This window comes from Mesoplodon mirus (assembly GCF_964341445.2).
Source record: "Mesoplodon mirus genome assembly, chromosome: 6".
In the NCBI taxonomy this organism is placed as follows: Eukaryota; Metazoa; Chordata; class Mammalia; order Artiodactyla; family Ziphiidae; genus Mesoplodon; species Mesoplodon mirus.
This window is the reverse complement of record NC_138982.1, coordinates 23529198-23552966: the sequence shown is the minus strand read 5'-3', so window position 1 is coordinate 23552966 and position 23769 is coordinate 23529198. Positions and strand designations below refer to the sequence as shown.

General features: G+C 39.1%; 1 protein-coding gene across 2 annotated transcripts in view; it reads left to right on the top strand.

Moving 5' to 3' along the window:
- LOC309806948 (ubiquitin-conjugating enzyme E2 E2) overlaps window positions 1-23769 on the top strand; it is a 357479-nt gene that overhangs the window by 264692 nt on the left and 69018 nt on the right. For both annotated transcript variants that reach the window (XR_014294465.1, XM_082626045.1), the window contains one exon: window positions 9333-9465. Coding sequence is in view for 1 of the 2 variants with exons in the window: in XM_082626045.1 (XP_082482171.1) it covers window positions 9333-9465 (133 nt within the window). In the remaining variant the exon portion in view is untranslated. The remainder of the gene's footprint in view (window positions 1-9332; window positions 9466-23769) is intronic.

The following is a 23769-nucleotide window of genomic DNA, read 5'->3' as shown; positions in this document are numbered from 1 at the left end:
AACCCACCAGACCAAACAAATGAAGAGGAAATAGGCAGTCTACCTGAAAAAGGCATTCAGAGTAATGATAGTAAAGATGATCCAAAATCTTGGAAATAGAATGGAGAAAATACAAGAAACGTTTAACAAGGAACTAGAAGAACTAAAGAGCAAACAAACAATGATGAACAACACAACAAATGAAATTTAAAATTCTCTAGAAGGAATCAACAGCAGAATAACTGAAGCAGAAGAACGAATAACTGACCTGGAAGATAAAATAGTGGAAATAACTACTGCAGAGCGGAATAAAGAAAAAAGAATGAAAGGAATTGAGGACAGTCTCAGAGACCTCTGGGACAACATTAAACACACCAACATTCGAATTATAGGGGTCCCAGAAGAAGAAGAGAAAAAGAAAGGGACTGAGAAAATATTTGAAGAGATTATAGTTGAAAACTTCCCTAATATGGGAAAGGAAATAGTCAGTCACTTTCACGAAGCACAGAGAGTCCCATACAAGATAAATCCAAAGAGAACCATGCCAAGACACATGTTAATTAAACTATCAAAACTTAAATACAAAGAAAATATATTAAAAGCAGCAAGGGAAAAGCAACAAATAACATACAAGGGAATCCCCTTAAGGTTAACAGCTGATCTTTCAGCAGAAACTCTACAAGCCAGAAGGGAGTGGCAGGACATATTTAAAGGGATGAAGGGGAAAAACCTACAACCAAGATTACTCTACCCAGCAAGGATCTCATTCAGATTCGAAGGAGAAATTAAAACCTTTACAGACAAGCAAAAGCTAAGAGAGTTCAGCACCACCAAACCAGCTTTACAACAAATGCTAAAGGAATGTCTCTAAGCAGGAAACACAAGAGAAGAAAAAGACCTACAAAAACAAACCCAATACAATTAAGAAAATGGTAATAGGAACAAACATGTCAATGATTACCTTCAATGTAAATGGTTGAAATGCTCCAACCAAAAGACACAGACTGGCTGAATGGATACAAAAACAAGATCCATATATATGCTATCTACAAGAGGCACACTTCAGACTTAGGGACACATACAGACTGAAAGTGAGGGGATGGAAAAAGATATTCCATGCAAATGGAAATCAAAAGAAAGCTGGAGTAGCAATTCTCATATCACACAAAATAGACTTTAAAATAAAGATTATTGCAAGAGACAAAGAGGACACTACATAATGATCAAGGGATCAATCCAGGAAAAACATATAACAATTGTAAATATTTATGCACCCAGCATAGGAACACCTCAATACATAAGGCAAATGCTAACAGCCATAAAAGGGGAAATCAACAGTAACACAATAATACTAGGGGACTTTAACACCCACCTTCGGCAATGGACAGATCATCCAAAATGAAAATAAATAAGGAAATACAAGCTTTAAATGATACATTAAACAAGATGGACTTAATTGATATTTATAGGATATTCCATCCAAAACAACAGAATACACTTTCTTCTCAACTGCTCATGGAAGATTCTCCAGGATAGATCATATCTTGGGTCACAAATCAAGCCCTGGTAAATTTAAGAAAATTGAAAACATATCAACTATCTTTTCTGACCACAACGCTATGAGACTAGATATCAATTACAGGAAAAAATCAGTAAAAACTAAAAACACGTGGAGGCTAAACAATACACTACTAAATAACCAAGAGATCACTGAAGAAATCAAAGAGGAAATCAAAAAATACCTAGAAACAAATGACAATGAAAACACTACTACCCAAAGCCTGTGGGATGCAGCAAAAGCAGTTCTAAGAGGGAAGTTTATAGCAATAAAATCCTGCCTCAAGAAACAAGAAAAATCTCAAATAAACAACCTAACCTTACACCTAAAGCAATTAGAGAAAGAAGAACAAAAAAATCCCCCAAAGTTAGCCAAAGGAAAGAAACCATAAAGATCAGATCAGAAATAAGTGAAAAAGAAATGAAGGAAACGATAGCAAAGATCAATAAAATGAAAAGCTGGTTCTTTGAGAAGATAAAATTGATAATCCATTAGCCAGACTCATCAAGAAAAAAAGGGAGAAGACTCAAATCAATAGAATTAGAAATGAAAAAGAAGTAACAACTGACACTGCAGAAATACAAAGAATCATGAGAGATTACTATAAGCAACTCTATGCCAATAAAATGGACAACCTGGAAGAAATGGACAAATTCTTAGAAAAGCACAACCTCTGAAACTGAACCAGGAAGAAATAGAAAATATAAACAGACCAATCACAAGCACTGAAATTGAAACTGTGATTAAACATCTTGCAACAAACAAAAGCCCAGGACCAGATGGCTTCACAGGCGAATTCCATCAAACATTTACAAAAGAGCTAACACCTATGCTTCTCAAACTCTTCCAAAATATAGCAGAGGGAGAAACACTCCCAAACTCATTCTAAGAGGCCCTGATACCAAAACCAGAGAAAGATGTCACAAAAAATGATGACTACAGGCCAATATCACTGATGAACGTAGATACAAAAATCCTCAACAGAATACTAGCACCAGAATCCAGCAGCACATTAAAAGGATCATACACCATGATCAAGTGGGGTTTATCCCAGGAATACAAGGATTCTTCAATATACGCAAATCAATCAACGTGATACACCATCTTAACAAATTGAAGGAGAAAAGCCATATGGTCATCTCAATAGATGCAGAAAAAGCTTTCAACAAAATTCAACACCCATTTATGATAAAAACCCTGCAGAAAGTAGGCATAGAGGGAACTTACCTCAACATAATAAAGGCCATATATGACAAACCCACAGCCAACATTGTTCTCAATGGTGAAAAACTGAAATTATTTACTCTAAGATCAGGAACAAGAGAAGGATGTCCACTCTCACCACTATTATTGAACATAGTTTTGGAGGTTTTAGCCCCAGCAACCAGAGAAGCAAAAGAAATAAAAGGAATCCAAATCAGAAAAGAAGAAGTAAAGCTGTCACTGTTTGCAGATGTCATGATACTATACATAGAGAATCCTAAAGATGGAACCAGAAAACTACTAGAGCTCATCAATGAATTTGGTAAAGTAGCAGGATACAAAATTAACGCACAGAAATCTCTGGCATTGCTATACACTAATGATGAAAAATCTGAAAGAGAAATTAAGGAAACACTCCCATTTACAATTGCAACAAAAAGAATAAAGTACCTAGGAATAAACCTACATAAGGAGGCAAAAGACCTGTATGCAGAAAACTATAATACACTGATGAAAGAAATTAAAGATGATACAAACCGATGGAGAGATATACCATGTTCTTGGATTGGAAGAATCAACATTATAAAAAGGACTATACTACCCAAAGCAATCTACAATGATTTAATGCAATCCCTATCAAACTACCAATGGCATTTTTCACAGAACTAGAACAAAAAATTTCACAATTTGTATGTGAAACAAAATTGAGTTATTTTAGTGAGGTGGATGGACCTAGAGTCTGTCATACAGAGTGAAGTAAGTCAGAAACAGAAAAACAAATACCATATGCTAACACATATATATGGAATCTTAAAAGAAAAAGTGGTTCTGAACAACCTAGGGGCAGGACAGGAATAAAGACACAGATGTAGAGAATGGACTTGAGGACACGGGGAGGGGGGTAGGGTAAACCTGGACGATGTGAGAGAGTGGCATGGACATATATACACTACCAAATGTAAAATAGATAGCTAGTGGGAAGCAGCTGCACAGCACAGGGAGATCAGCTCTGTGCTTTGTGACCACCTAGAGGGGTGGGATAGGGAGGGTGGGAGGGAGTCGCAAGAGGGAGGGGATATGGGGATATATGTATACGTATAGCTGATTCACTTTGTTATACAGCAGAAACGAACACACCATTGTAAAGCAATTATACTCCAATAAAGATGTTAAAAAGAAAACAAACACAGCACTGTAAATCAACTATACTCCGGTAAAATTTTTTTTAATTAAAAAGTAAAAATAAAACACCCATCTGTTTTTCAGATAGGTTGTCACTACTAGTAATTTCTCAGAAAGACACATTATGGCAGCATGACCAACTCAGAGTGATACTGTTAACTGAGTCATTTAATCCACTGTTAATAAGTACATGGACAGCATACTGACTTAAAAGAAGCAATAAAATTTGGAGTTCTGACTGAGAGCCAGATAAAACTTGGAATGGGCACAAATGGAATATACATTATGTGCAGACATGGCCCAGTTTGTGAAGTATCTCCTGCCCTGTGCTTTCGAGGTCCTTTGGTGGCACTATTGGCGACTCCTTAATTAGCCGACATTATATAACTAACTGTGGTGACCATTCTTGGAAAATCATCTTAAAATTCCTCAAAGTGACTCACAAATTATATCTTCAGATTTGGGAAATGTGTCTCTGCACACTGTTTCATAGCTGTACGCTCTCCTGTGTGTATTTTTTAAACTAAATTTCATCTACCTTGAAGTAATGTTGTAAGTACAAACCTATAATTTACTTTTAAGCCCTTCCTTCTAATAAACTTATCTATGTGTATTGCGTCTAATTATAGCTCCGGGCGTAACCATGTGTATTATTCATCTAAATGAGTGAGCTTGTCTGGCAACCAGGGCTGTTGGCAAGGTTTGGCTGTCATCTGGCCTGAATATTCCGTCTGCCTCACTGTCTGCTTCAGGAGAGGGAGGTCAGTGGTCAGATGGGGCAGGGAGGCTACACCCCAGTCCCTTGCACCATGTTTCAGTACTTGGCCATAAACTTGGCTAACTGTGATTTTCTTTTATTTTATTTTACTACATCTTATTTTAAATAAGAGAAATCAAACTGTAGAAATAAAATTGAACTCTCCTTCATTCTCTATGTTCAGATTTCCTCCCCTCACCCCCTCCAATTCTCCCCTGTTCCTTGCACAGCTACCATCTTGAATTTAGGTGTATTTTTCCAGTTCGTTTCCTGAAAGACATTGACACAGATATGTATCCATAAATTTTAAACTTTGTAGAAATAGTGTCATACCGTATATATTCCTTTTAGACTTGCTTTTTTATCCAATATGCTATTTCTAAGATTTATCAATGTTAGTCTATATATTTTCACTGCTGTGTAGTATTCCTTTGGGTGAATGGATCCATTTTTCTGTCAGTGAACATCTGTGTTCTTTCTAATTTTGCTATTACAAATAGTGCATCCATGAACATTCTTGTACATGTCTTCTGGTGCATGTGTAAAAGTTTTTCTGGGGTATGTACCTAGGATTGCAATTCCTGTGTTGTAATATAGAACTGTCTATATTCAGCTGAACTAGGGAAGTCCACGTCCTCATTCAGAGTGATTGGCATGCTCATCAACAATGGATAGTTCTTGTTTTTCCACATCTTCATCAACACTAGGTTTTGTCAGGCATTTATTTTTGCCTATATATTTTGTGAAATAATACTAAATTGTAATTTTAAGTTTCCTTTCTCTTATTTTAATGAGATTGAGCATTTTCATATGATGATGGCCATTCGTGTTTCCTCTTTTTTCCTTTCTAATGGATCGTTAGTCTTTTCCTTATTGATTGATAGGAATTTGTATATTATGGACACTAGAATTTTGTCAGTTTTATATGATCCAAATATCTTTTCTCTGTTTATGGCTTGCCTTGTCACTCTCTTTAGTCAAACTCCAAAACTTTTGATTTTTGCACTTAAGTGTTTAATCCATCTGCAACAGAGTTTTACATATTTATTGAGTAGAAGTCAAATTTCTCTCTTGTCCAAAGACAGAACTGTTTTCTTAACCCCATCAGTTCTGACATATATCAGATTTTCATATGTGTGTAGAAAAGTTTCAGGAGCTTCTTGGAGCTCCCAAACTCATTCTAGAATCAACGTGTCAAGTTTTGTTTTTTAAAAAACTGTTGGACTGTGGATTAGAATTGCATTGGATCAGGGAGAAATTGACATACCCAGGATCCTGGGTCTTCCTACCTATAAACTTGGTGTCTTCATCTATTGATATTTAATTTTCTTGAGTGTATTTCAGTATGTTTTATAATTTTCTCCATAAAAATCTTACATATTTTTTATGAAATTTATTCATAAGTTTCTTATATTTTTAATACTATTATAAAAGATATCTTAAAATACATTTTCTAATTTTGCTGATGTGTTGAATGCAGTTGATTTTGCCTATTGATCTAACATCCAGCTACTTTGCTAAACTTTTACTAAATTTAATAAATTGTGTATCGATTTGGGGAGGTTTTTTCTGTATACATAAATACTGCAAATGCCAACAGCTTTATTTCTTCCATCCCGATCCATAAATCTTTTGGTTTTTTTCCTATGTCTTTCATACCTTGATGAACATGAGCTCTAGTACAGTAATGATTAGAAATGGATATAGTGGGCTTCCTTGTCATGTTCCTCAGTTTTTAAAGGGTGTGCTTTAATATTTTACCATTGAATATATAGTTGCTATGAGGTTTTTGGTATATGCCTTTTATCAGGTTAAAGATGTTTCTTACTATTCTAATTTTGGTAGGAGTTTTTATCTTAAATAGCTATCATTTTTAATAAAAAAAAGCACCTATGGAGTGCTTTTTCTGCACCTATAGAGATTATCATTTTCTTCTACTTTAATGTATTATAAGGTAAATTACAATAATAATTTTCTATTATTAAACTATCCTTGCATTCCCAGAATAATCCGAACTTGGTTAAGATGCATGCTTTTTTGGATTTTGGGGGGTTTTTTGGTGTCACCATACAAAAATGTTCCATAATTATTGACTGTATACTTCATACCTGTAACTCATTTATTTTGTAACTGCAAGTTTGTACCTCTTGATCTCCATCACCTGTTTCTCTCATCCACCAACCTCTCCTCCCCTCTGGCGACCACCTGTTTGTTCTCTGTATCTGTGAGTCTGTTCTGTTTTCTTACATGTATTCTTTTGTTTTGTTTTTTAGATTCCACATGTAAGTGAAATGATGTGGTTTTTGTTTTTCTCTGTCTGACTTATTTCACTTAGCATAATACACTCAAGGTCCATCCATTTTGTCCCAAATGGCAAGATTTCATACTTCTTATGGCTCAGTAATATTCCATTGTGTGTATATATATGTACCACATCTTCTTCATCCATTCGTCTATCGATGGTACTTAGGTTGCTTTTTGTATCTTGGCTAGTGTAACTAATGCTGCAGTGAACACTGGGATGCATATATCTTTTCAGTTACTTTTCAAATTACTGTTTTAATTTCTTCGGATAAATACCCAGAAGCGGAATTACTGGATTGTATGGTAGTTCTATTTTTACTTTTCTGAGGAATCTCCATACTGTTTTCCATAGTGGCTATACCAATTTACATTCTCACCAACAGTACACAAGGGTTCCCGTTTTGTTCACATCCTCGTCAACACTTGTTAATTGTTGTCTTTTCGATGATAGCCATTCTGACAGGTGTGAGGTGATATCTCATTGTGGTTTTGATTTGCATTTCATGATTAGTGATGTTGGGCATCTTTTCATGTGCTTGTTAGCTATCTGTATGTCTTCTTTGGAAAAATATCTATTCAGGTCCTCTGCCCATTTTTTAATAGGTTGTATGTTTTTTGATGTTGAGTTGTATGGGTTCTTTGTATACCTTGGATATTAACCCCTTATTGAATGTATCATTTACAAATATCTTCTCCCATTCAGTAGGCTGCCTTTTCATTTTGATGATAGTTTCCTTCACTGTGCAAAGGCTTTTTAGTTTGATGTAGTCCCATTTGTTCATTTTTGCTTTTGTTTCCCTAGCCTGAGGAGACTTATACAAAAAAATATTGCTAAGATGTCAATCTTAGATGTCAAAGAGTGTACTGCCTTTGTTTTCTTCTAGGATTTTTATGGTTTTAGATCTTACAGTTAAGTCTTTAATCCACTGTGAGTTTAATCATGTATATGGTGTAAGAAAGTAGTCCAGTTTGATTCTTTTGAATATAGCTGTCCAGTTTTCCCAGCATCATTTATTGAAGAGGCTGTCTTTTCCCTATTGTATTTTTCCTCCTTTGTCATAGATAAGATCCATGCTTTTTTGATATACTGCTCAACAATGAATTTTTTGTAGATATGAACTAATTTCAAAATAAGAAAGAAGACAAATCTTTGTTGGCAATAAAATCTTCCCAAGCACTTTAACAGGGTTTCCCACTTTGCTACAGGGTGTAAGGGGAATTTCTGGTTGTTAGATGTACATATTAGCTCGATGGGGCAAGAGGAACACTGGAGCTAAACTATAATCTCACTTTGCCTTCTGTTACCCTAAGAGAATTAACACAGTTAAGTTGACTTGTGTGGGCCTTATTTTCCTCAGTGAGTTTCTCTGCAACTGGGGGACGTATGTTTGCTGCTAGTAGCCATGGGGCTTCCCTTGCTTCACTGTTTAACCCAGCATCATCATCCAATAAACGTTTACTTACTAGGCACTGAGGACAAGGCAAAATGTGTTCCTCAAAGAACTTCCAGGGAGGGATGGAGAAAGCAAACAGTTACACAACACAGGTATAAAACAAAAGGATGCATCTTATCTTCTACAGACCACACTAGTTGGAGGGTGTGGGTGTTGGCCAGGAATCTTTGGGTGGAGAGAGAAAGGAAGATTCAGATGGAAATGATACTCGAACTGAGTCTTGTGAATGATGAACATTTACTGATCTCCATGAACCTCTTTTGTGTTCTTAGTTAACAAAGGATTGGAGTATTTTTTTTCTCTAGTGTCCCTTGTAGCTTTGAAAAAAAAATTTTTTTTTTTCAATACGCGGGCCTCTCACTGTTGTGGCCTCTCCCGTTGCAGAGCACAGGCTCCGGATGCGCAGGCTCAGCAGCCATGGCTCACGGGCCCAGCCGCTCCGCGGCACGTGGGATCTTCCCAGACCGGGGCACGAACCCGTGTCCCCTGCATCGGCAGGCGGACTCTCAACCACTGCACCACCAGGGAAGCCCTGAAAATTTATCTTTTTGACACTATATCACCCTTTTCAGGATCTCAGAAATAATTTTATGCTTTATCAAACATTTGTGCTCCTACCTCTGGTCTACAGTCCTTGGAATCTTTAGTTTCATAAGTTTAGGGTTATGAATGGCAAAACAGAATCTTCTTGGTTCTGTTTTATTTCGTAATACCAACATATTCCATTTATAGAATACTGATGATGTTGACAAGGGACTCCTTATGTAGAGTTAATCTGTTAACTTCGGTGTGTTTTTATGGAATGGCTCAATTTATTGTTACCGTAAATAGATATTTTTTAAATTCCAAGCTTTATATAATCTCTAAGCACATTTCTTTGTATGTCTTATTTCAGTGCTGGACCCAAAGGAGACAACATTTATGAATGGAGGTCAACTATATTGGGACCCCCAGGATCTGTCTATGAAGGAGGGGTGTTCTTTCTTGACATTACCTTTTCACCAGACTATCCGTTTAAACCCCCCAAGGTCAGTATGAAGTATTCATCCATTTTTAGCAATATGTATTGTTGCATATATATATATATGTGTGTGTGTGTGTGTATAAATATATATATATATATATATATATATATATATATATTTATACACACACATATTCTTCAGTGTACATACCTAGGAATGCATGTCTGTTCTCTTAGCATAGGCAACTTCCCAGGGCTGATTGTATGTAAATGGAAACAGAATGTGAAAAATTGTTTATTCCCTCATCCCAGCCCTTTACGCATACTTCGTTGCTTTTTTTCATCCTTCCTCATGTCGCCTTTCTGTGGTACATGTTTGAGTGTAACATCAGACAGCATGTTATGGGTGGAAGTAGGGGCCGAGGGTGGGCTGGTGCCAGCCCTAGAGCCAGGAGAACGAGGCCTGACCTGGGGGTGAGGGAGCCCACCACGGCCAGGCTTCAGGCGCCAGCTGCGAGCTTTGAGTTTGATGCCTCCAGGGCTCAGCTGCCCATGTGAATTCCACATGCGCTAGAGTGGAGAGTGTGACCCACAGAGACTGAGAAATCATGTCAGGAAAATTCAATAAAGAAGAATTTATAATAGTCCATTAATAAAAACGATGGATTAATGAAAAGCCATACATAAATGACTGGAGAAAGTATAAGAGCAGTGTCATTAGAACATGGGTGAATTTTCACCTACTTAAGACAAGATTATATCCTTTAAGAATTCTTCACATAACTTTCTACTGCCTGTAAGTCAGTCAATGATGACTTTAAATTCATTCTTTTTTTTAATTTTTAATTTATATTGGAGCATCTTTGATTAACAATGTTGTGTTAGTTTCAGGTGTACAGCAAAGTGATTCAATTATACATATGCATGTATCTATTCTTCTTCAAATTCTTTTCCCATTTAGGTTATTAGAGAATATTGAGCAGAGTTCCCTGTATAAAGTCGGTCCTTGTTGGTTATCTGTTCTAAATATAGCAGTCATTCTCCGCTTTGGAAAGGAAAAGACCCAGAGGACATTGACTCTGTCTGTTGGCCACCAAGCAGAATTCTTATTTCATCTGGCTTAACTTCTCAACGTAGAGGGAAGTAAAACCTATTTGAGTTGTCGGTTGGAGTGAACAATTTAAAAAGCAAGACTCAGACTAGACCTTCACCTTCCTGTGATCCCCCTCCCTGGCTCCTACCTCCCCTCTTTTATTTTCCTCTCTCTTCCTTTCTTCCTTCCTTTCCATTGAGGTTTGGATCTTGTTTTGGTATCAAAGCAAAAAGTAATAACTATCATTTTACCAAATAGGAAACCCATGCACAGAGAAACTAAGTAACTACCCAGCATAATCCAAATGATATCAGGATTGAACCCAGGAAGTCTGGCTCCAAAGCCTGTGTTCCTTACTACATTACACAGTACATTTTATCCAAGATGACAGAGCTGGTGGCACTGGGACCACCCAGGGCTGTATTTGGTCGGTTTTTAGTGATGAAGCCCCAGTATAACTAATCTTTATTTTCTCCTTTTACTGGGTGGGAACCTTACATCTTCCCTTCTACTTTGGACCAGCCCATAAGTCATCTGGTTTTACCTGTTGCACTGCCAGTGACGTGAGGACCTTTCTCTGCAGCCCCATCAGTAACGGAAGCCCAGGTGGTGAGGAGGGAAAACTCAGATCAGGCAGTTGAGCTGCTTATAAGCCTGGTATGGTCTGTTCTATGAAACGTACATCTCACAAAATGCGTGGGCTTCTCCAGCTTCTGCATGACAGAACTGTGTAGATTAAACAAACCCAGGAGGGAAAACGGATTAATAGGTTAGATAAAATAATTCCGTTTCTGAAAAGGCCTCCTTGATGGACTCGAAGGATCGGCCAGAACTAACAAGATGGAATGTAAACGGCTCAAGGTATAGTATTTCATTGAAAATTCAGAAAGAAATCATGATACAAGATAGGAAAGAGAGACTTGCTTTATTTTCATATAAATAAAATGTGTGGCCTTCTGACTGAGTACAATTCTGTGGGAACTTGAAGTTCTTGAAGCCCTAAGGAGATATTTTTAGGAGCACAATCTCTGGAACTCTGAACCCATCGGCTGGTATCAGGGGTGCCTCATTCCCTTCTGAGCTCTTCATTTTCAGAAGGACAAACAGGAATAAGCTGGGGAGGGAAAGAGCTATTCGCATTCTTGAGTTTCTTCACTGGAGTGGGCGTCCGCTGTGTGAACCACCTCTCCTCCAAAACACCCTAGTAAGGCTGGGATGTTCCCTTTCACAGAGAAGCGGACTTAGATGAGGTTTGGAGAGGTTTTTCTAATAACATACAGCCGGGAATCTACTGAACTTGGCCTCCAGGGACCATGTACTTTCTGCTGAATTATACATAGTTACCCTGGAGATGTTTACTAGGAAAAATAGGACCTAGGAGGAACGTGATAGCTGTTCTCTGATGTTTCAGAAACTGTGTGGGGTTAGACTTGCTCCTGGATGGCTGGATGGGACAAAAATAGAAGCAGAAGGGTGTCAGTTACAGGGAAGCAGATTTCGATTCCACGTGAGGAAAATCTGACCCATCGAGGGACAGTCTGCGTTTGAATAGCTTTGCCTCTGAGACCAGGCTTCCCTTTCCTGGGAGTGTTCAAAGAAACAAGCTGAATTAGAACCTGTCAAGAATACTGCCAGAAGAAAACCCAAATCCCTCGAGTGGATAAATTTGATTAGACAATCTATTAGGACAAAGAAAAATCAAACTTTGGTAATCAAATTATCATTTAAATGCACATTTATTAGAAACCCGTGGGAAGTTTTCAAAGCACATTATCACCACCTAATTTATCAGTTTTGGAGATCGGATCTTGTAAACAGAGGTGTTACTCCAAAGGGGAAAGTTTGCGAGTGTCTTGAAAGCGGTTCACTAAAACGAAGACTTACTAATAATTTGGAAGTACCACGCCCATCCTTTCTAGTCTCCTGTTACTCTAAATAGTCCATATTTGTGATTAAGTTTTGTTTATTTCTCCATTGGCTTCATCCTTTGCTCTTCTTTCAGTAATCTTAGGCACACACTTTGATTCATGCAGCATTTTCCAGTGCTCTGAAGAATGAACCAGGGTAGCTGTAGGTGTCAGAGAGAATCGTTGATGAGAGCAGAGGTTCACAAATCAACCTGACTGGCCATCTAATCGTTATCAAATATCTACCATAAAATGAGTCTGTTGTGCCATTGAATCCATGAGATCCCTTTTCCCAAACTCTCAGACTGGGAATCCTTACTAAGAACTTTTAACTACTATCGTGCTCAAACCTGTCACTTAAAGGGCAGTGGAGTGGCTTGGATGCCTCTTCTTGCCACAGGGACTTTTTGAATATCCCACACTCCAGCACCTAATTTTTCACACTTTCAGAGGAACCATTCCAATAATTCCTTCCAGAAGTCACCTAACTTCTAACAAGGCAAGCAAAACACATTTTTCATGCAGTATGTAATGTTCATTACACTTAGTATACTAGTTTTAAATCAGTCAAGTACTAGTTGTACTTTCAAATGCTGTATCTCAGTACATTTTTTAGTCCACTGACTTTTTTATCTAATCAATATGTTTATTGCCTCTTTTACTAAATGCACAGCATGTCTGTTTGTATGATACTGGTAGTTGTCTCTGATGCCAAGTCTTTAGTTGAATACTTAACCACCAGTGATGTCATTTCTCTGAGAAAATATCTGTTTAGTGAAACTTTATCCAGGAATAATATATATATGGCCAGAAAGAAAAGCATGATACTCCCATAACATTGTCTGTGGAGCCTTTAACCATACTCAAATATTTAAAATATTTCTGATCAAAAAAAGAAAGAAAAGCATAATAAATCACTGGTATGTCCCAAAGTCTTTTAATACTGTATTTCTTTTTCAGTGTAGACATACATTTTAATGTTATAATTCAGATGTCTATTTATTTGTAAAGTAGGAGTTGTTTTATATCTTATTGGGGATTACATTTGCACACTCATATCATAGGTAATTACTCCTGTGCTCAAAACCAGCACTTTTTAAGTAGTCTAATGTGTAAATATTTTCATGTGTACTTGAAAAATTCGGAAGCAAAATAATGGAATATGTTGTATTCCTATAGTATTTTTTTTTTCTGCTAAAAACCCTTTGAAAAGATTGTGACATACTGTGTCTGGTATTTCGTATCTTAGAGATTCTGATGACATACATCCTAAGGATAAGGGGTCTTGTTAGGTAACAGGTCAGAGCTGTGTTTTTGTGGTAGAAATACATAGACATAGCCTATTCATAATTGGCTTTTTCTGTCTCCCTGTGGATCTGGATATTTTATAAAATAAATAAATAAGTGGGTCTTCTACGTAGATCTAAGAGTGGGTCGATAGAAGGATCAAACGTGCTTGTTGTTTATTTTTAGTATCTCGGGCCACCTACACCCCAGTGAGATGCACTATATTGATGCTCATATCTGTTACTGGAAAGCATTGTTTTCGTGGTAATGGCAGGACAGTATCTGCCAGTGGGTATTTTCCAAAAAGGAATGATAAAATTTGTGCCTAGGATGTTTAAAAAAATAAACAGAAAAACTACAGGCATACATATTTGTTTGAGAAAAAAGCTCGTTAGTATTAGCAGTCTCTAAAAGCTTTTTAATATAGCGCGTTCCTCCATTATAAATTGCATCAAATATATTTTAAAATAAATCTTAACTCAGAGATCATTTCAGAGTGTATTGTATGTTTTATGGTTTGGTTTTGTTTTTTATGAAATTAACTGTGGTTTGCTTACTAATGAAAAGTCAGTTAATAGGAAAGGTATTAATTGCTTTCACAGAATGAAATAGATAATTTAGGTCCGTTAGATTTTCAAAATTTTCATTCTTAAATTGATAAGTCGAGGCTAATTGTGAATAAAGTAGCTAACTAGTTATACAAGAAGCAACGATACCCAGCATTTGAAAGCCAAGAGATCTGAAACTAAAGTTCATCAGGGATTTCCATAATTTTATTCTAACTAGGTTATTATTATTCACTTGCTTTGGTTGTTGTTGCTGCTTCTGCTACTCAAAGAAGAAAGCTGACAGTGTCCCCCAGCATTTTCAGAGAGAGCAGTGGTTTACATGTGTAACCCAGCTGGCTGCTCATTCACTCTGGTCTTGGAGAGAGAGCACACAGCTGTCATGAAGTGACGTGAATTTACTTGTTTTTAACCTGCGTTCATACATTCATATAAAGCCTGGCCATGGATCAGGTGCTTTCACATGGATTGGCTTGCCTATTTGACATGTCCAGCTGAACACCCAGCGGTCAGGTCCCAAACCAAACGGTTGATGACACAACCCACCCGACTCCTGCCAATCCAGGTCCTCCAGTGCTCCCCACCTCAATGTATGGGAACTCCATTTCTCTAGTTGCTAAAGCTTAAAATCTTGACTCTTCTCACTCAGCCTAGCCAGATCCCGTCTCACCACCTCAAAATAAATATTCAGAATAAACCCAGATCTAACCATTTAGTAATACTCTTTCTAGTAGTAACACTCTGGCCCCAGCCTCCATCAGCTGCTTCCCTCCCCTGGATTATTGTGGAGTCTCCTATCGGATCTCCCTGCTTCTGCCTTATCCCTCCTGCAGTGTATACCCCTGCATCAAATGATCCATTTAGAGTGTGAATCAGAGTACGTCCATTCTTGGCCTAAAAGTAAAAGCACGCAAGACCTTACAGCTTCACGCTGAAACCGCCAGCTGTCACTCTTGGTTCAAATACTCTAAGCAGGCTCCTTCCGTGGAGCCTTGACATTTGCTCTTCCTTCTGCCTGCGTTGTCTTCCCCCAGAAATCCACGTGGCACACTCCCTTCCTCCCTGCAGGTATCTGCTCAGTGTCACCTTCCAGGGAAGGTCTCATGCGACAACCCCCAACCACCTTATGCTCCTGAACTCCCCCTCCCCCACCTGCAAACGTGGCTTTTCTCCATAGCATTTCTCCCTCCTGGCATCCTGTGTTTCTCTGTTTATGAGTTGGTGATGCTTCCCTTTCTCTAGTTAGCATGTAAGCTCCAGGAGCACAGGCACTTGTCTATGTTTATGTCACTTCTGAATTCCCAGCACCTAGAACAATGCCTGGCGATCCAGTAGGCCTACAATAAAAATGTGTTGAATTAATTTAATCCATACAACTTTGCCATGGAGATAGCATTTACCCTCCCACGCACACTTCATAGATCAGAAAACTGAGGCCCGTGGAGGTCACATGGCACACAGGTCACATAAGAAGTAGGTAGCAGAACTGGAGTTCAAACCCAGTTCTCAACTGAACCTTTCATTCCCCAGGTAGAGAGAAAATTTAAATTACTTAAATCCTGGAAGAAGGCACACTTGTTCTTGGATTTTACACTCTGGTATAAATTCACTATATTAGATCATTCTCTAAAACAGGATTTTGGGAGGGAGATGAAAGAGGTGATCCAGGGAGGGAAGAACGCTACGAAGAGATTCTGAGTCCCTTGCAGTTTTGCCAAAGGCACCTGGGGCTCTTCACCAATGAGTTCCTAATTAGCAGACTCTGCAGTATTAAATCTGTGTGGAATAGTAAATACTGATTTCTGGATTTTGATAGCCCTAAGCTAAAGGAGAAGTCATTTCCTAGGTATAAAAGGAACATACCTCAACATAATAAAGGCCATATACAACAGACCCACAGCTAACATTATACTCATTGGAGAGAAATTGAAAGTGTTTCCTCTAAAATCATGAACAAGGCAAGGATGCCCACTCTCACCGCTCTTATTCAATATAGTCCAAGAAGTTCTAGCCAGAGCAGTTAGGCAACACAAAGGAATAAAAGGCATCCAGATCAGAATGGAAGAAGTAAAATTGTTATTATGTGCTGATGATGTGATCCTGTATAGAAAAAATCCCAGAGAATTAGTCAAAAAATTGTTGCAGTTAATCAATGATTTCAGTAAAGTGGCAGGATACAAAATCAACATACAGATATCAATTGCATTCCTTTACACTAATGATGAAGCATCTGAAAAAGAAATAAAGAAAACCATCCCATTCACAATAGCATCAAAAACAATGAAATACTTGGGAATGAATTTATCCAAGGAAGTGAAAGATCAGTACAATGAAAACTATAAAATTTTGCTGAAAGAAACTTTAGACACAGACAAATGGAAAGACATCTCATGTTCGTGGATCAGAAGAATTAATATTGATAAAAATGGCCATACTACCCAAAGCCATCTACAGATTCAATGCAGCCCCCCTCAAAATGTCAAAGGCATTCTTCACAGAAGTAGAAGAAACAATCCTAAAATTTGGGCAGAACCATGAAAGATCTTGAATAGCCAAAAAAGAACAAAACTGGAGATATTGTGCTCCTGGATTTCAAACTATACTACAAAGCCATAGTAATAAAAACAGGTACTGGTACAAAAATAAGCACATCTACCAGTGGAACAGAAGAGACATCCCAGAACTATATGGTCAACTAATATTTAAACAAGGGATCCAAGAATGCTCAATGGGGAAAGGATAGCCTCTTCAACTAACGGTGCTGGGAAAACTAGAAACACACACAGAACAATGAAATTAGATCCCTGTCTCACACCACTCAGAAAAATCAACTCAAAATGGATCGAAGACTTAAACATAAGACCTGATACCCTAAAACCTGTAGAAGAAAACATAGGGAAGAAGCTCGTCCTTATTGGTCTTGGCAGTAATTTGGGAGGCCCAACACCAAAAGCACAAAGAACAACGAAAATCAACAAATAGGGCCACATCAAACCCACAAGCTTCAGCACAGCAAAACAGACAAGTAGCAAAATGAAAAGACAGCCCACCACACGAAAGAATATTTCTGCAAAGCACATATTGATAAGAGGTTAATGTCCAAAATATATAAAGAGCTCAGTCAATTCAATAACAACAACAACAACAAAAAAAAACGATTGACACATGGGCAGAAGAACTAAAGAGACATTTCCCCAAAGAAGATGCAGAGGTGGCCAACAGGCATGTGAAAAGACGCTCAACATCACCCATCATCAGGGAGATGCAAGTCAAACCCACAATGAACTATCACCTCACACCTGTCAGAAAGGATGTAATCAAAAAAGACAAGAGACAACAGGTGCTGGTGAGGACGTGGTGAAAAGGGGTCCCTCTCTGGTGGGAATGCAGATAGGTCCACCCACTATGGAGGTTCCTCAAAAAAATTAAAAGTGGATTTATTTACCATATAATCCAGCAATTCCACTTCTAACTATACACCCAAAAGAAATGAAAACAGGAATTCAACGCAATATATGCACCGTCACTTTTATCACAGCATTATTGACAGTAGCCAGGGTACAGAAACAACCCAAATGCCCATCAATGGATGAATGGATAAAAAAGATGTGATATATATACACAACAGAATATTATTCATCTGTGAGAAAAGAAAATATCCTCCCATTTGTGACAACATGGGTGGACCTTGAGAACATTATGCTAAGTAAGACAGAGAAAGACAAGTACTGAACGATAGCACTTATATGTGGAATCTAAAAATAATTAAACGTGTAAAAAACAGTAAAATGGGGCTTCCCTGGTGGCGCAGTGATTGGGAGTCCACCTGCTGATGCAGGGGACACGGATTCGTGCCCCGGTCCGGGAAGATCCCACATGCCGCGGAGCAGCTGGGCCCGTGAGCCATGGCCTCTGAGCCTGCGCGTCCGGAGCCTGTGCTCCGCAACGGGAGAGGCCGCAACAGTGAGAGGCCCGTGTACCGCAAAAAAAAAAACAAAAAAAAAAAACGTAAAACAGTGGTTACCAGAGAGGATGGGGCTGGGCAGCAGGGTAAGAGTAATGGTATTTAAAGGTACAAACTTGTAATGAGTAGTAAATAAGCCATAGAGATGCACAGTATAATGAATATAGACCAAATATTGTATTATAATTATACAATTGATAAATACAGCTACATCGGCAATTATGTTACAGTATACAGATTTACCAAAGTAACACATTTTACACCTTAAACTTATACAATGTTGTGTATCAAATTTATTCAAATAGTTAGGGAGATCTAGAGAGAGAGAGATGGATAGATGGATAGATACATACATAAATGGATGGATGGATGGATAGATAGATGCATAGATGATAGATGATGGATGGATAGATAGATAGATGATGGATGGATAGATAGATGAATGAACTGACTAACTACTTTTCTACGTGGAGACCCTGACCCTGGCCTGGCTGGTCTTTAGCGTTGCCCAGTTGAGCTGGCAGGAAACTGGGCTCTGCTCTGGCTCTGGAACTCCTCCATCTCCATCCTCAACCTGCCAGGGACCAACTTCCTCTTCCTCTGCTGCCAAATTATCCATTCCCTGGAGGGACTCCTTTACTCCTTCCCTTCTCCCTTATCTCTATCCTCAGCCTTTTCACCACGGTGTTGCCACAGGCCTGAGCATCCTCAGGACCATTAGCGCCAAGCACTGCCTTTCGGTCTCGTGGCCCGTCTGGTACCACTGCCACTGCCCAAGACACATGCCAGCTGTCGTGTGTGCCCTGCTCTGGGCCCCGTCCCTGCTGAATGTTCTGGGGGGAACTGCTGGGGCTTCCTATTTTGGGGTTCTGACCAGGTTTGGTGTCCGGTGCGTGATTTCATCACTGCCACGTGGCTGATTGTTGTACTGGTGCTTCTCTCCAGGTCCAGCCTGGCCCTGCTGTCGGGGTCCTCTGAGCCCCCAGCAGATGTGGTGACCGGGCTCCACGTGGTCCTTCCACACACAAGGCTGATCTTTCTTCTCTTCGGCCTGCCCTTTGGCTGTGCTGGATTCCGAATGATTCCAATCTGCTCTTAGCTTATCTCAGAAGGACCAGATGATCCTGTCTCTTAACAGCAGCACCAACCCCATCATTGACTGTTTCTTTGGCTCCTTTAGGCACCCGAGGCATCAGAGACTCTCGGGTTGGTTCTCCAGGGGACTTTGGAGGACATAACTGGGGTGAGGAACAGTGGAGGAAGCCTTCCTCAGGAAACCGTGGAGATTTCAGGAAACAGGTTCGTGCAGTGATTCTGTATCAAGCAGGTTCAGTCAGAGCAGTGGTACAGCTGGTCCTCCACATCCACGGAAATACTCCAGGATCTGCAGTCAGTTGAATCCACAGATGCAGAACCCAGGGATAGGGAGGGCCAGCTAGGAGGGGCTTGAGCATCCTCAGATTGTCATGTCCTCCGGGAGTTACTGGAACCCATGCCCTGTGGCTACCGAGGGAAGACTGTTTACTCGTAGGAGAGTCTACATACAATTGTGTAAGGAGATATATATGTATCTGTAGGACCCCACACAGCGGTAGGTTCTGGTTAAATTGTCTCTGGGAGGCTGTTGTCTGATGCTAGAGCTTGAAGTCTGCAGGGCAAGCTAGAACCCGGGAACATGAGCTAAAACCCACGAGAACTGTCGGGAACTCATGTCTCTCATCGCCTGCGGTTGTGATGATACAGGAGTTCTGCAGAAGAAGGTGGCTCCCAGTGCCATCGAGGTAAATAAATACACCCCCAGGCCAGGGGTCAGAGGAGCTGAAGGGGAGAGTGGAGCCCTGCGCCAGTGAGATGAGCCTACAGAGAAGCAGCAACACCTATGAGCACCCTCATGCCCTGGCACCAGCCTTCCACGCATGGAAACCATCTCTCTGCTCCCTTCTTTCCAACCACCAACTCTTGCGCACAATGCCTCTTTGTGCCCACCTAACCAGACACATGTATGGAAGGGAATTCTGCGCAACACAGTTCAGCCTAACCAGGTTGGCACTTTTCAGACCCATCACCGTTTACCATTGTCAACTCGGCATCCATAAACACCTCATTAAACCCCACTTAAGCCAAACAAGATAATAAAGCAAAGTCAAGCTTCTCCCTAACCCTGACACCTACACCGCATACACCTGAAACATAGCATTCATTTTCCTAGAAGAGGACACATCTTTTCATGTGCTATACACCATTTATATATCTTTTTTGAAATGTCTGTTCAAGCTTGCTATCCCATTTTTATTGTTGTTTGTCTCTTTACATTGATTTGTTGGCACTCTTTATATATTTTAAATAAAAATCCTTTGTCAGATTTATGTAGTACAAATATTTTTTCCCAGTCTGGGACTTCCGTCTTCATTTTTGAAATATCTTTTGGTGGACAGAGGGTTTTTTTTTTTATGTACTCTATCAAATTTTTTATTTTATGGTTAGTGCTTTATACATTCTGAGAAACCTTTGACTACTCCCAAGGAAGCAAAGGTATTCCCCAATATTTTTTCTTTTTTTTCTTTTATTTTTCAATTTAAAGGCCTGCCTTTTATTCTGACATTACAGCTTTTTGCCATTTTATTGTTAAAATGTCCTTTCTTTTATGAAATTACAGTCCTTGTAGATTGTAGATAGTAGATCCCCCTCCCACTCATCTGTTTATTTTCCAATTTTTTTTACAGTATCATAATTTTTGCTTTTACATTTAAATGTATGAGACATTTCAAATAAATTTGTGTGCAAAATTTGAAGTAGGGGTCAAGGTTCCTTTTGTCCCATACAGTTATCTAGTTGTTCCAGCACTGCTTGTTGAAAAAACATTCTTTCCCCCCATCACCCCCATTGAATTATTTAGTCCCTTTGTCAAAAACTAGCCTTATAAGTATGGGACTGTTTCTGGATGTTCTGATCTGTTCTCTTAGTCTATTCCAGAAGTCAGAAAACTATAGCCTATGGGCCAAAGCCAGCTCACTGCCTGCTTTTGTAAATAAAGCTTCACTGGAACATAGCCATGCCTGTTCATTTACATGTTGTCTGGGGCTGCTTTCCTGCTCCAGCACCAGGGTTGAGGAGTTGTAAACGAGACTATATGGCCTCAAAGACTAAAATATTTATTATCTATCCCTTTATAAAGCAAGTTGGCTGATCTCTTCTATTCTTAATCCAGCACCCACTGTTCTGATGACTGTCGCTTTGCACTAAGTCTTCAAATCAGGTAGTATATGTCCTCTAACTTTGTTTGTATTTTTCAGGATTATTTTAGCTACCCAAGTCTTTTGCATTTGCCTAGAAATTTTGGAATAAACTTCTCAATTGCCACAAAAAATCCTGATGGGATTTTGTTGAATCTATTAATTAATCGGGGGATAATTGACATATTAGAATAGTCTTTGAATTAAAAAAGTAAAAGAAATCATTTCACAGGTCAATTTCATACTTAGTGCCGAAACAGCCTTATATCCTCCGTATCATGACTGGGCTATTGCTTACATTTCATGAGCCAGTAATTTATCTTTTTAGTTCGTTCTCCTTTTTCATAAACCTTTTAAAAATGCTATGCTATACTTTAATGTTGTGAGAAATTTCAGAATCAATGTGGTGAATAAAAATAGAGCAAAACAGTGGTCATTGTCTTCCTGCTTTTAAAATAAGGTACATTGTATCCATCTGTGTGCGCAGCAACTGCCCCAGCTACCACCAATATAAGAGTTACTGAAAGTAGGATTGGATTTTGTTTGTTCTGAGGTCAAGGAATACCACTTTTATTTGTTCTAAACCAAATATGCCCATAAACTAATAGGAAATCAGCCATTAGGCTGACAGGAAGTTCAATTTAGTCACATTTTAGGTGGATTCCTTTCTCCCTAGCTTTCCAGAATCTGATGAAGTTACAAACTTTGGAGAAAGACTTTTGGTTTTCCACTGTCTCCTCTGAAATGCTTATTGCCCAAGCCAACTTAATCTCTTCAGATTGGATCAACTCAACCACTGACACCTTTGCCCAACTCTGATGGAGCTGGTGTGTGACCAGCCCTTCTGATATCTACCATCCTCCCCCATCAGAGCCTGGCCGTAGATATGGGGGCTTCGAACAAGGGTTTTGCTATGTCCCTCCATGCTCTGGAATTCCTTCTCTGTGGAGTGTGCCCTCCTTCCAGATTGGAGTCGGTGTTTGTGGATATTACTGTCAGCATATCTGGGAGAAATGGGCAGGTGTACATCTCTTCACAAAGGTTGTTCTTCTACAGAGAGGTTAAATGAACAAAGGAAACTGGAGTGAGACATTCGGATGTTTGGAAAACAAGGAGTTCTCTTGCCGTCATGGCCAGGGAAAGATGGCAACTCGTTTATCAGAGAGATTTTTCCAAAGAGAAATTCACAGATCTAGACAAGTGACACCCTCTCCTCATGGGTTTTCTGAAAAGAAAAGGGTGGAGCTGCTTCAGGATGAAGTTTTCAGGATCCCAAACATCAAAGGATAGGGACCCACTAGTCCCAGAACACAGCACTGGGAACTCTGAAACACCATGACCCATGGAAAGTTCAAGGCCAGAAGGATGATGTTGAAGGAATAGTGTGGTGAAGAGGGATGCCTTCTGCGTGACTGCGCCAGAAGCAACTTCGAATTTGACATTTTTCCAACCTTGTAGGCAAGAGCCCCTGATGGGACCAGATCAAGACATGGAACAGACACCCTGGGTTGATTAAATGTCTGTCAATTTTTAAACAAATCACATCCACTTGAGAAATGGGATGGGGAAATGGTATTCCACGTGTAAGAAAAAAATTGTAATATTCTCTACTTTATGTAAATGTGCTACTTTTGTTTGGATCGCCATAGATAATGTTATTTTGTTCAAGTTTGGGTAGAGTGGGGAGGTCTGAGTTAATTTTTAGGACTTCCAGCCAAATATCACCCCATTATAGCAAATGATCACGTTTCCTTGATTTTTTTTTTTTTCCTTAGAGTTGAAACCGGATCTCTTGATGAGATAGCAGCCACTCAGAGATTTGCTCAAGCAGGTCCAAGGAAAATTAGGGAGAAAAGAATGTTCTCAGTTCCCAGTTGGTCAAGATCAAAAAGTCAGTATGTAATTATGACTTGTCAATGAGTTAGGGGAAAGATATGGTCAGCTGGCCCTTGGAGGTGTTATGCAGGTCTCACTCACCCTGCAGAGCATAAGAAGAAACAGAGTCAGAAGTTAAAGCTTGTAAGTGAAATAGATTGAGAATCAGACAGTGACAGTGATTTATTCATACGGGTGTAGCTATTCTAAGCAATCAGATATATTCTTCTGATCGTATCATTATATCGGGAGAAACTTGCCAAAAATTCTTAGAAGTTGGTTGCTTTTTAAAACGTCTACTTTAAGACTAATTTATAAAGCAGAGATTCATTGAGCCCTTACTGCTTTCCAGGCCCTCCATATACAGACATAAGTAAGAGGCACCCCAGGAAGCACGGAGACAAGGAAGGAGAACAGTTAGGGGCTTTGTTTCCAATTCTGTT